At 38.1% G+C, this 13,578-nt stretch overlaps 1 protein-coding gene across 4 annotated transcripts in view; it reads left to right on the top strand.

The window, feature by feature from the left end:
- LOC113010706 (phosphatase and actin regulator 1-like) overlaps nucleotides 1-13,578 on the top strand; it is a 50,229-nt gene that overhangs the window by 24,385 nt on the left and 12,266 nt on the right. For all 4 annotated transcript variants that reach the window (XM_026149902.2, XM_080292936.1, XM_026149901.2 and 1 more), the window contains exons 3-6: nucleotides 4,557-4,637; nucleotides 6,312-6,515; nucleotides 7,060-7,408; nucleotides 11,807-12,006. In XM_026149902.2, the coding sequence (XP_026005687.1) occupies nucleotides 4,557-4,637; nucleotides 6,312-6,515; nucleotides 7,060-7,408; nucleotides 11,807-12,006 (834 nt within the window). The remainder of the gene's footprint in view (nucleotides 1-4,556; nucleotides 4,638-6,311; nucleotides 6,516-7,059; nucleotides 7,409-11,806; nucleotides 12,007-13,578) is intronic.

Genomic DNA, 13,578 nt, shown 5'->3' with positions numbered 1-13,578 from the left:
TGCTAAGCTTGAGGAAAGTAGGTTAACTGTATGGTGCAGAGGAATCCTGTGATTACTGAAAATGGATTATTGCTTCATTGAGAAATAAAAAAATATCCATCCAAGAAAAAAGTTTTATTTAGAAAAGGTAACATTTTCTTGGTGAACCCTTAAAGCGCTTCACATACAACATGACAACAACATCACTCTGTTCTGTATTATTTCCTATGGCTCGCTGCACACAAACGTTTTTCTCGTGGCCAGCCATGTATTGAACTTCAGCCATGACTGTGAAGTACAGTTATGTGAGGAAAATGAAAAATAAATAGTTTTTATAAGCCTTTATGCAGTCGTATGAAAAGTTAGTGCTTCTTTTTAAATAGTTTGCTCTTTTCAGACCGATTCCGAGAAAGACTCTGTGCAGTATAACCATTAGCAAGTTTGTGTTTAAAGGAATAATTTTTCACCTTATCAAGGAAACTGTGTTGTGTACTTGCCCTCATTTTATTACTGACCTGTTGTCAGCAGGTATAAGAACACTGCTGCCACATGCTACTACCAGCTATTGACTTGTTTTAGTACACCATCATTAATAGCTGAAAACAGCATTTTGTCTGCAAGAGTATTAGAGTATTTGTCTGTTGCTTAAGCAATCAGCAAAAATGTGCAGTGGTTATAGTTGCATTGCTATGATCTTGGCCTTAGATGGTCCTTGTTTGTCTTTTGTGTCTGAAGTAGTCTGTGCTTACCTTATTGTTGATTACAACTCCTGTATCAATAGGGAGTAGACCAGCCACTGGGCAGGAAGATGTTGTCATGGATAATTGGACACTGGGCACAGTAGAGGATTATTAATGTGTTGTGATCTTAAGCAGATGAAGGCCAGCTCTGGGAGGCTGCACTCTTTACCTCAGGAAGGAATGAGGGAGGAGAAGCATCTGACAGCTGGATGTCTTATCATGCTGTCTTATTGTGCTTGGTAAATTTTTACAGCCAGCTTGTATCAGGAAGAGATTTTAGCGAGAAGAGATTTATCAAAAGAACATGCATGCTGTAGTCTGATGTTATCAGGGAGTCTATTTTTAATCTAATTAGCACATTTCCCTATGAACAGCAGTCATCCAATTGCACTACTCATGCTGGATGTTCGCATGATTTTTAACAAAAAGGACATATTTCATACGTGTCCATTGTACACTGTATGAAGGGAGAAGTTGATTGCCTATTGCATGCCTGCTGTGTCCTTTATAGGTGTTAAAGTGTATTTTAGCCACACTCAAGCTTCTGAGGTCTGAGGTTTAACGCTTGAGTTCCTCATTGATAGAAGACACCATCAAAGTTTTATTCCAGTTTTTTGTGAGAGTCAGACTGAGAGAAACGCCTCAGTAAAAGACTCCACTTTAAGCTACTGTGCCTCAGGGTTTGTAGGATGTGTTCTGACTATCTGGGTCACTTCGCAGTGGAATTTACTTTTTTTTTTTTTTTCTCTTTTCTTTTTTTTTCTAAAAAACTAAATGTAGTGTTCTCAGATCAGTAGAGGCTGAACTTAGATATGCCAGTTTCATTTAATATGCTCTCAGCTGAGTCTCCCCAATGAGTGTCTAATCTTCTCATCTTGGTACAGATTGAGTGGTTGGAGTGTTGGGCAATGATAACACTTTGGGCTATGGTAGACTTTTAAAATAGAACTTGGTTGATATTCAAGGTGATTTTGAAGGCTACTGCAGATTCTAATATACTGATATGGAGGTTTGCTTTGTACCCTTTGGTAGTGATAAGAGTGCATCCTGTTTGATGCTTTTAACTTGAGTACCTCAGCTGCACACTAAACTTATATAATAAACATTGTTACAAACTGACAAGTGATGACAACTACTCTGGTGTCCAAGTCAATAGCACTCTGTATCAAAGTCAGGTATTTTGAGGGAGTGGCATTTTTTCCCACTAAACAGACACTAAACACACACACACGCAATTGTGTGTGTGTGTGTCCCCTAGGACCTTCCTGATGAAATGAACATGAAATCCACTTCTTGCACACTAATAATGTGCTGATTAAATATTAAACAGAGTGGGGGCTTTTAGGGGGGTTTGCAAGGATGGCCAGAGTTTCATCTCCTTACTTCATGCTCGGCACACGTTCTGCACGTGTCCACTTTAATTTTACCAGCTTCCACTTTTGTTTCGCAAACATTCGCCGCCTGTCAAGTCTGAAGACATAATATCCTCATTAAGGCTTTTGAGTTAATGGTATTGCATAACTGTGTGCATCCCGCAGAAGAGCTCTTATGTCATAAAGCTCTGAGTAATTGCTGTTCGTTTTGGATGAAACAACTGGCGTAGTAATGACCTTTAACCCCAGGTTTCCCCACTCTGGCAACAAATTGGTGCTGTACTTCTTTAGAAGGGTTAGGGTTAGAGTTTCATTTGAATGTTTGCTCTGTTAAACAAAAGACTAAAGAATAATGGACTCGTGATGGGGATTTCAAAGTCTAAGTTAAACTGCAATGCAAGAGTTTTGAAAGTTGAAAGTTTTAAGGAGAAAGCTTTTAGAGGCTGCATTGTAAAACCTATTATCTTTTATTATTAGATCTGGCAGAGGCAAATGTCTGGCAAAGATATTAACTTTCCAAGATATATATATATATATATATTTTTTTAATCCAATTACTTCACAGTACAGTTGTTACCACTAACCTAAAGTTGGTTGTGGGAGTTTTATGGAAATTGCTTGGTAATGTGCAAATATTTTATTTTCGATTAAATTTGTTAGCCACATGTTACTCAACAGCTAGAGATGATTGTAGAAACCTCAAAATACGGATGTTTTTAAATTAAGGAAAGGTTAAGAATGACTACATCTGTTACATATTTGATCATTGTCAGTGCCACACATGATGTGCTGTGCTGTCCTGTCACCAGTGTGCAGCCCCAAGCAAGCCTTAAACACATACTAGTGGGCTGAAAGAACAGGAGATACGCTTGAAAACGTAACCAAGTATTGATGTTCTTGGCCTCAACATTAGAGCAAGAGATGGCATCAACCAACGTCACCCCCCAAATAGCTCAGACCACCATCCTGCTGCTTTTTTCCTTAATCTGAGAATGGAAGAAACAGTGGACCATCACCTCCTGACTCATGGTTAATGTACTGCCTATGTGAGCCTAAACCAGGGACTCACATTCCCATCCAAAATCCAATTAACAACCTGTGGCCACATCCACTCTTCTGTTCCAAGTCCTGCATTCATTGTTGAGCTGACATTCCCACGTGGCGAGGCTATGGACTAAGCATATGAAAGGATAAAAACTGCAATATGCCAACTTGGCAGCTGAAGTAAAGGAGTGTGGCATATTGGGGAATATTCGGTCATGTATGCTCGCTCCCCAAAAAATATGTTTAACTTTTTAACTAATTCCTTGCTCAGGGCTGATCAAAAAGCTTTGGAAAGCTTTTGAAGTAAGCATTGATGATGAACACCTGGTACCATAGAGAAACTCATAAAGAAGCGTAGTGATTTTGACTTATTTTGAGCAGTGGGTTTAAAGTGTAATGTGCTGTGAACGATGTGCAAGGAATAGAGAGGTCAAGATGCCAGTGTATTTTTGTCCAATGTGCTCTGAATATGTAGTAGCACTGAACATTTTTGATTTCAGAAGTCAGGGCTTCTGATATGTCAAGCACTCATACTGGGCACAGGGTGTACGAGTCTCCTGTGCAGCGTGCTCAACTGTTGTTATTGCTCATCCTCATTTCACGTTCTTAATTAGCTTCTGTGCAAGATTAGATTTTAAAATGAGTAACAACTTCTCTTTTTTTTTTCTTTTTTTTTTTTTTAGTATTTTACTGCTTTTGTTCAGCCTACTGATAGAAGATCTTAAGTGCCTCAACTCGCAAAGCCTAAAAATAGAAGGAAACAGTAGCTATGGGACATGGCATCTTTTGCATAATGAATTACGATGAGAAGCATTGCTGGAATATCTTTTTTATCCTTTATCTGTGTTAAACAGGGAACAGTTTCTAATTGTTCTAACTGTTCAGCAGAGACGACTGATTATCTTTACAGCAAAATCTAAATAAGCCAGACGAAATGTATATCGTGAAACTGGGATTAATTATGGGATTATCACAGTGACCGAATGCAGATAGTGACTGATATCCATTTCACACAAAAAGAAAACCTGTTTTGTTTTGGTTTTTGGCTGGACCAGATGTTTGATTGGTCATTTTTTTTCTTTTTCTGATTGCTGAACACTTTGAGTAAAGGAAACAAATAAGCAAGTAAATAAATATTTCTTTGACTTGTGATGCAAACGAGAAGCTTTCGTTAGCATATTGCTAGTAATTTTGATGTTTGTTACTTATTTATTACATTTCTAGGCATTTGGAAATGTTACATCAAAAGTGGTTGATGTGAATGCGTCTTTAAAAAAAAAATGTTGTGAAACACGTGACCACATCCATGTTGTGAATTGTTTAGCCTGGGTTAAACAAAGAAATAACGGTCATAGTTTTTTGAATGACAAGTTACAGTGTTAAAACCTCTTTATCACACTCCTTTTCTTTACAACATCAGCTTTGGAGAGGAAGATGTCAATGCGACAGAGCAGAGATGAGCTTATCAAGAGAGGAGTGCTGAAGGAGATCTTTGAAAAAGGTGAGCTGATTTTCTGCAGTTTCTCTCTGATTTAACAGATGGAAACTGTTTCAGATTTAAGTAGAAATTACAAGAAGGGTAACGGTGGCGTACCAAACTGAAAGGTCCTCAGTTATTCATCTCCTTGTTAATCAGTAGCCTTTGGTGTGCACTCTTCAAGATTTGGCACAGAGCTTCAAGAGATAGAATCTTTCATTATAGAAAATTTGTGGCTTTAAAAAAAAAACCCCGTTTGATCTGGATTTGATGTGCTTTACACAACCTAAAGATATATTTTATTATGTTTGAATCGCACAACAGGGGGCTCGATGCCGCAGGATATCAAAAACAAAGTCAGAGAAGCTCGGCTGACTCTTGCCAAGATGTGAGGAGAGCAGATAAGAAAGAAATGATAGCCTGTATATAAAAGATAGACACAGCTTCTGGACCTTAAAGGTGAAGCCAAAGCATTGAAACTTTTTTCTTTTTAATGGCCCAATTTTTTTTTTCTGAGGAAAAAAAAAGAAAGAATTGTACACAAGAGTGTGGGAAAACAGCGCTACTGATCACTTGATCTGTGAGTATAGTAAACAGGATTTGACAAGTTCAAGATCATAATTGCTAGTTTCATGTGTTATTGAATACAACATGATATTCATTACACTGAATACAACATGATATTCAAAACACATGGTAGGCCTCAGGTTTACCACTTCTCAAACCCAGTTTAAAAATATAAAGATGGCAATCATGAGAGGGCTTAATTAGGATGGGACTTGATCAACCAATGACTGATGTCATAATAGCTACGTCCATCTTTTATATACAGTTTATGGAAGATTTTGGCTTTCATTATTTTTTGAAAAACTGAGTTTAATAGCTAAATGTGAAAACACTATGCTGTGACAGTGAATGAGTACACATTGCAGAAACTCAACAGCTCATGGAAAAGCAAGAAAGACAAGACAGGTGAAGCTACTAAGCAGTGGTGACTAAAACAACCACTCATTACAGCCAAGGTATGCAGAAAAGCATCTCCAAACATGGAACAAGTTAAATGGTTCAGTATCTCCCATCACAGTGTTGAAAGCTACTGTATTGTATCATAGATCCTTCCTAAAGCACCGGCCTCAAAATGAAAGCCTAGAAATGATCCCTGAATAAAGAGCTTGAAAAACTACAACAAATTATTAGTTTGTTATCTTTAGTTAATAATAAAAAATAACAAGTCTCCTTGAGGAATTTTTTGAATGTTAAAAAGATTAGAGGAGTGAAACGTTGTTGTGATTTTCTATTTAAAAAACAAAGTCCATAGCTAAGATGGAATTTGGGAATATGGGAGGCATGCTGTATAAATGCACTGGCAGTCAGAAAATATGTGAGCAGCACTGTGACTTGCACTGTCAGCCTTTAAGTGTGATCATGCAAAAGAAAAAAACATCAAATGGATGAGAACTATAAAAGAATTAAAATTCAAAAGTTCTGTCAAACTGCTTGTCTGCTGCTGTTCCACGGTCTGGTGTGTGCTGATAAAAAAGCTCTCGGGTTTGTAAACAGTCCAAGCCCCCAGTGTCTCAAAAACACATCAAGTTCATTTTAAACTTAGTTTATGCAGTCTTTTTAGAAAGTGTCTTTCTTGTGTAGTCAAATGCATTTTTGACTGTTTGCAGATTGATAGTTTTTTCCTTGTTTTAGCAACCGTTGAATTCCGATCCTCAATGGATGGCAGCGTCTGCACTCAGGAGCCCTCTATGAAATCGTCGATGGTCTTGCCCACTAAGAAATCTGTTGGCTATCCAGGTGACCATCAGGACAACCCTGCCAAACCACCGCTTTACCATAAACAGCCTCCTGCTCTCCCCCCAAAGCCTTTCTCTAGGATCCCAAACCACAGCACAGGTCAGTTGTCCTAGATTATGGTCCGTTCCATGCCTGTGCAGCTTTAATCACTCCAGGCAATATGTTTTTTTTTCTAGAACTTTTCTTTAATCCAAGCAGAATAAATACAACATAATATACACTTGATTTAATATTTTTCCTTAAAGTGTACATTGTTGGGTGTTGCTTCATTAGCTTTAACTGTCAAAAAATGATTAATTTTAAAAGTAAATAGCAGGTACTTGTGTTGATAACTGCTTTGGCTTTAAACTGTACCTGTACAGCCACACATGCTCATAGGATTATACTAGTCTCATTAAATCCCTCTCTGGTTGGGTCAGCTGGCTTTATCTGTCATTGTCAATCTGTCAGGAGAGAGAAGTGGCATTACTCTGGTGTAATTCCCCCACTCTGGGCTGATGTTTGAGCCGTTTCCACTCATCTGTGTTCTTTGTTTATCTATCTGCACCATAAACTGCAATAGCTATGCCATGCATGACATTCATATAATAAGTCCAATGAATCTTCTTTTTGTCCTTTTTTTAATTTTTTAACAATTCCCTAGATTCTTGCCAGCCAATGAAGTTGCCCTGTATGCCTGGGGGAAAGCACTCTCCACCTCTGCCACCCAAGAAAGTGATGATTTGCGTGCCTCCAGGGGGGCTGGACTCCTCCTTATCCTCCCCTTCTCCATCCCCCAACCCCCTCAACACTCTCCCACAAAAGTCTGCCCCTCCCCAGGGCATGCCTTCCCTACATGGCACCTTACTGCCCTCCCAGCTTGTCGGTCTAGCCGGTCTACACCAGAGCCACGGTCACCCGCTCCAGCTTCAGTACGGCAGCTTACACGCCCCCAGTCGGATCATCGAGGAGCTCAATAAAACCCTGGCACTCTCCATGCAGAGGTTTGAAAGGTTAGTAGCTCTCAGTTCTGGTCATTAAATCTGATTGTGGGAAGGCAGGGAAGGATTATGGCTCAGTTTCTGTCTGTAAATCACATGTAATATCTTAAGTAAACTTAAACAATGCTGCATGTGTATGTTTAAAAATGACACAGATGGATCTTATGTAACAGAACTACACTCATCAGTCACAACACGGGGAGGGCCACGATAGGCAGCAGGAGAACATTAAATTACAGACAACATAGAAAGAAAATGGACAAATGTAATAAACTGATCAAATTGTGATGCTGACCATCATGTTGACACCTGGGTGTGTGAGAATTGGTTATCCGTAGAAGACATGAGTGCAAGATGCACTGTGGGAAGAAGATGAGGTGATTCTCAGGGAATGTTATGCCAGAACTGCATACACATATTATATGTCATGGTAAAAACAAAGTACACCCAAACCCAATGTTTTAGAATGTAATAAAATAATAATAATCATAATCGAGCCCTTAGCAGGTCTTAAAATTAGGTAAATACAACCTCAGATGAACAGTAATAAAAGACATAGTACAACATGTCACTATTTATTTAAAAAAAATAAGCAAAGATGCAAAAGCAGTAAGTGAAAAACAAAGTACAGCCTTACTGATTCCATGGGAATTAAGAGGGTAAGTAGCAGCTAGGTGCTGCAAATCAAATGCAATTGATGAATTGATTGGCAGCAAGTGTGAGGACCTCTATAAAAACAGCAATTTGGGTGGTAATGAATCTTAAAGAAGCACTTATTGCTGCATCAATCTGGGAAGGGTTATGAGGCCATTCCTAATTTGATGTTCATCATTCTACAGTATATAGAGTATGAAATATTCAAGAGAGCTGCTGTTTCCAGGAGTGGGTGTCCTATCACATTCATCCCAAGGTCAGACCATGCAGTGGTCAGCAAAAAAAAAAAACCCAGAGGGATAAATTTCATACTTTACTGGCCTCAGTTGGCATGCTAAATGTTAAAGTTCATGACAGTTCAATTAGAAAAAGACTTAACGAATATGTTTTATTTGGAAGAGCTGCCAGTAGAAAGCCTCTTTCTATCTAAAATAAATAAATAAATAAATATGGGAGCAGAGCTTAGGTTTGCAATGTTGCATGTGAAGAAGACTTCTTAAAAAATGTCTTTTGGACAAAGAAGACCAAAGTAGAGATGCTTGGCCATAATGCACAGTGCCATGTTTGATGAAAACGAAACAACATATTAGCACAAATACCTCATGTAAGGCAAGGTGGTGGAGGGGTGATGATTTGGGCTTCTTTTGCAGCCACAGGATCTGGCCACCTTGCAGTCACTGAGTTGACCATAAACTCCTGAAATGTAAGAGTCAGATGTGAGGCCATCTGTCCAAAAGCTAAAGCTTGGCTGAAATTGGGTCAAGCAGGACAATGATCCCAAGCACAGCAGAAAACCCACGGAATGACTTTAAAAAGAAAATAATTAAGGCCCAGTCAAAGTCCAGACCTCAGCTGACTGAAGTGTATCTTCAGAGAGCTGTGCATAAACAAATGCCCACAAGCTTCATTGAACTGAAGCAAAATTGTAAAGAAAAATGGTCCAAAATTCATTCAGCAACAATGTGAAAGGCTGATAAAGTCAAGCAGAAAATGATTACTTCAAGTTCTTGCTGCTAAAGGTGGTATTTACCTCATTTTAAAACCTGGCAATACCTGATAACTTTTTATTATGTCCTTATATGTAAAACCGTAGAAATGACAGAGAGTTTAACTACATAGACAATGCTGCAGACCATGTCCACCCCATTACTAAAGCAATATTTCCTGATGGCAGTTGCTTGGAAATGGTGTAGCATCACAAAGATCTGAACTGTTTTTACTTGGCCTCTAGATTATCATTCCAATTACACATCAGTGGTATTTGTTAAAAAAGTCTCATCTATACAGGCCCTGCATCACAGTTTGTAGAACTTAATGCATCTGATGCTAAAGTCCTTGTGTCTGATAGGAGAGGACACTTTCCAAGAGGTCTTATGGAGTCTGTGCACCAGAAAAGAGCTTCTTTATTAGCAGCAAAAAGGGGATCTGCAGTTTTAGGCAGGTGGATTTACAGTTACATGGCTAATATTAGTATAGCGTTTAATGCAGATTTTCCCTTGCGTTTGCTAGTGACATTTTTCTTCTACAAAGAATTGATTTCTTTTCTTTTTTCTTTTTTTTTATCTGATGAGTTTCTGGTCATTATGGAGTAATGAATGTCTTGTTACTAAAAGCTGTCCCTAGAACAGGTCTAATCAGAGTAATCACTGAGAAATGTCATTAGCATAGAGTGTCCTCTTTTATTAGTATTTGTTTTTGTGGCACTGTGTCTGCCACTTTCAGATCTGCTCTTGTGTTATTGAGGTCGCATCCTGCCAGCTCTGTAGCACTACCATACAGGTCTAAATCGGCACACTGCCTCACAGGGCAGCATGGCCTAATTTTGAAGTAAATGTGTGTATGTGTGGGCACAGGCGCATGGAGTAGGCGTCCCTCCAACAGTTGGCCTGACATAACATGACCAGCTGCTCTTTACAAGAGCTGCATTTCTTCATGTTTGGAGAAAAGGGACATGATAGCGGATTGCACATTATGTAACCTCTTACATTAGGATCTCTTTTTCACCAAAGCTATTCGAGTAGGGATAAGGAAGTAATGGCCCTGATGTTGCTCACAATTAGTCTGAAAGCCTGACGTGGTTACATCACAGTGTCCCATCATAACAACCTTCAGCTAGGCCGTTATTAATGAATCTGTCATATATGTCACTGCTGCTTGCTAGTGCCAACCGGTGACTGCTTGTGAAAGTGAAGTTTATTCTCGTCAGGCTGCTGTTAATAATGCAAGTTGTATAATCCGTTACTCTTTTTTTCCTTCTGTGCAGCTCAGAGAATTGCATGGTATTGCGTAGGGCTTCGCAGAAATGCAGTTAGTTGGTATTCAGGCTTTTTGTACTGAAGTTCTCTTTCAGCTCCAGTTACACAATGTATCTCCCCTCGCTTTATACTTGGATTAAAAACCCACTAAGCTATCATTATGTTCTGCACCAGAAGCCCAAAGCCAATTTATTGTTTTTGAGCCATTTTCATTTTCTGGGTTTTGTGCGGGCTATTGTTTTAATAATACTGTATGAATTTAAGAAAAAAAAATGCTGAAAGATAATGGAGATGAAATATGATGATCTTCCCCATTTCAACTGGATTTTCTGGCTCAGGGTTTTCATAAATTCACCCTTTTAGCAAGGCCAAATAATATGGCCATCCTAATCTGTCACAACCCTGTTCCAAGAAAAGTCGGCATGCTGTGTAAAATGTAAACAAGAGCACAGTGCAATGACTTTCAAATAATCTATTTTACAATGGTTCTAATATAACATTTTTTTAAAATATATATTTAAGGAGACAATTTTTACTGTTTTAAGGTCTGTCTTGCTTGTTAGGGATTTCAATTTTCAGTGTCATATTTTTTTCCCCATTTCATAACCTGCCAGCTGTTTTCAGTGTGTGATAGGTCTAAACAGCAGGTAAGCTGGCCAGTTTAGCACATGGACTCTTTAGCTACTGAGCTGTGCTTTTGTAATACGTGTATATGTTGTGATATGGCATTGTCTTGCTAAAATAAGATAAGCCTTCCCTCAAAAAGATGTCAGTATTTGGCAGCACATATTTCTCCAAATTGGAGTTGGCTTTTGAATTGCATGGTGAGGTTGACAAAGTATTTCTTATTTTAATTGGTCAGACAACAGGGCAGTTTTTCACTTTACCATACTTCCCATTAAATGAACGTTTTGTCTTTTACATGGTAGAAATGACATTCTTGAAGTGCTGTTTGCAGTGATGAACCATGCTTCCTAACAGTGGTTTTAGAAATGCTGCTGAGCATTATTTATCTGTTTTTGTTTTTTGTTTTTTATATATTTTTTTGAAATATTAATATTTTTATTTCATTAATATTACATTTTTTGCAGTCCTATCTCAGGGGCTAAAGGTGCTGTAAAAGCCATTCAGTCTTAATCTTTGGCCTTGTACCTTGTGCAGAGAGATTTCTCTCTATTCCGTAAGTCTTTTAATGATATGCCCTGTTGATTTTTTTTTTTTTTATATTTGTATTGAGAAGTGACTTTAACTTGTTGAACTTATTAGCTATTGGTAGTCTTTCACAGAATAGTGACGCCATCCTCATGTTTATGTCTGAAAGTAGTGTGTTCCCAAATTTCTTTTAGGCATTACACAACAACCCAATGTTTGTGATACGCACATAAAATATCATCTTTTTGTTATTTGTTTAGCATTCGTTTTTTGTTGGAAATTGTTCAGTCTATTAATATTCATGCTTGGCTCAGAACCATCATAACTTATCTCCCTTTCGCTCCTCTAGCTCTGCTCTGCACGGCGGTGGTCAGTGTGCCCCCTTAGAAAGAAGAGAAGTGCCATCTGTGATCATCGACTACGAGGACGATAAGGAGAACCTGCCTAATGAATCTGACTATGAAGATCTACCCAGCATGTATAAGGATGAGGATGATGATGTGGATGACGATGAAGACGATGATGAAGATGACGACTCAATATTTACAAGTAAGTGGCAGCTGTCATGGTAACACAGAGTAGTGAAATTGCACTACTGCACTATGCTCATCAGCAGATGCCTAATCTGTCCCTTAAGCTATTACTGTCTGACTTTTGAGGATGTTATTTTGATTTAGTTTATCAAGTACGGTTGGTTATTTATTTATTTATTTTTTAAAACTATGCACCCAAAACATTTAAAAATCCCTGTTTTTTTTATTTTTATTTTTTTTATTTAACTATAAAATGTGATCTGTTTTATACTTGGCAGGTATAAAGCTGGGGATCTAGTTTGATTATGTAGCTCACTTTAGGCTTCTTTTTGTGATAATTAACTGTGACGCACACATACACACTGGGGCATGCCTCGTTTAGTTAGTGTGTGTTATATGAAATACCAAAAATAACAGTAAATGTTAAGCTAAGGATTAATGTCAGTTGAGATAACTATAACATACCTGTGCTACAGTATTGCTTGGTCTGTGTTTTTTAGTTGTTGTCAGATGGTTGTTAGGCAACATGATATCATAATATGTCATGTATAATTAAACTTTTCTAGACATATAAATTAAATCATACTATGGTTTTATGTAGCATTGTTCATGCATAAACATAGGACCAATTCTGTGGAGTTATTGAAGCTAACTGCTGTTGGATGAGCTGCATATTTTGTTAACACACCCCATTCTTTCTGTGAATTGCTCACTCGAGCTGCAGTGTGACCTCTCCAAACATGTGCATTTTGTTCTGCACTAGTTGTAAGTCAAATTAAAGTCACAGGTAGGGCATTTGAGAAACAGGGTGCCTTAGCAGCAGAAGTGTCTTTCTCTGTTCGCATATCACTCCAGTCTTGGCCTCCCTTCACTGGTTGCCTGTAAATTTTAGGTTTCAGTTTAAAATTTTAGTTCTAACCTTTAGGGCCCTGCATGGTCAGGCTCCTCAAGATTTATCTGACCTGCTGAAACCACATACATCTTCTCGGGCTTTAAGGTCATTAGATCAGAGACTGCTGGTGGTACCACGCACTCGTTTTAAAACTCGTGGTGATCGGGCCTTTCAGACTGTGGCACCACGGTTGTGGAATTCTCTCCCACTGTCTCTTCGCTGCACGGACTCCATTGATTCTTTTAAGAAACAGCTGAAGACATTTTTATTTAGAAAAGCATTTGATTAATTTCTTCTTATGCTGTTTTTATAGTTTTATTGTTTTACATTGTTTTATTTACTGTTATATTGTTTTTATATTCCCATTTTCTGTGTTGTAAAGCACTTTGTGATTTTTATCTGTGAAAAGCGCTATATAAATAAATTTTACTTACTTACTTCTACTTACTGTTTTTGTTTGGACAGCTCATGTTTGCAGACATAGAGACTGTTTGTTTGACTGATCATAATTGTCAGGGCTCCTTATTTCACATGAAGGCTCTTGGAACTCAGATTTAAACTAACCTTCAAAGTAGGGCCGAAAGATTCACAGAAATGTATCTAGAATTTAATTATCAGCCAAAACTTTGATGCATATTCTCTTGGAAAAACTGCTGAACTGTGCAGAATGCATGGAAGGAACATAATGTTAGAGAG

Source organism: Astatotilapia calliptera, chromosome 18 (assembly GCF_964374335.1).
Source record: "Astatotilapia calliptera chromosome 18, fAstCal68.1, whole genome shotgun sequence".
Classification (NCBI taxonomy): domain Eukaryota; kingdom Metazoa; phylum Chordata; class Actinopteri; order Cichliformes; family Cichlidae; genus Astatotilapia; species Astatotilapia calliptera.
The sequence above is the reverse complement of the archived record's forward strand: the minus strand, read 5'-3'. Positions and strand labels throughout refer to the sequence as shown.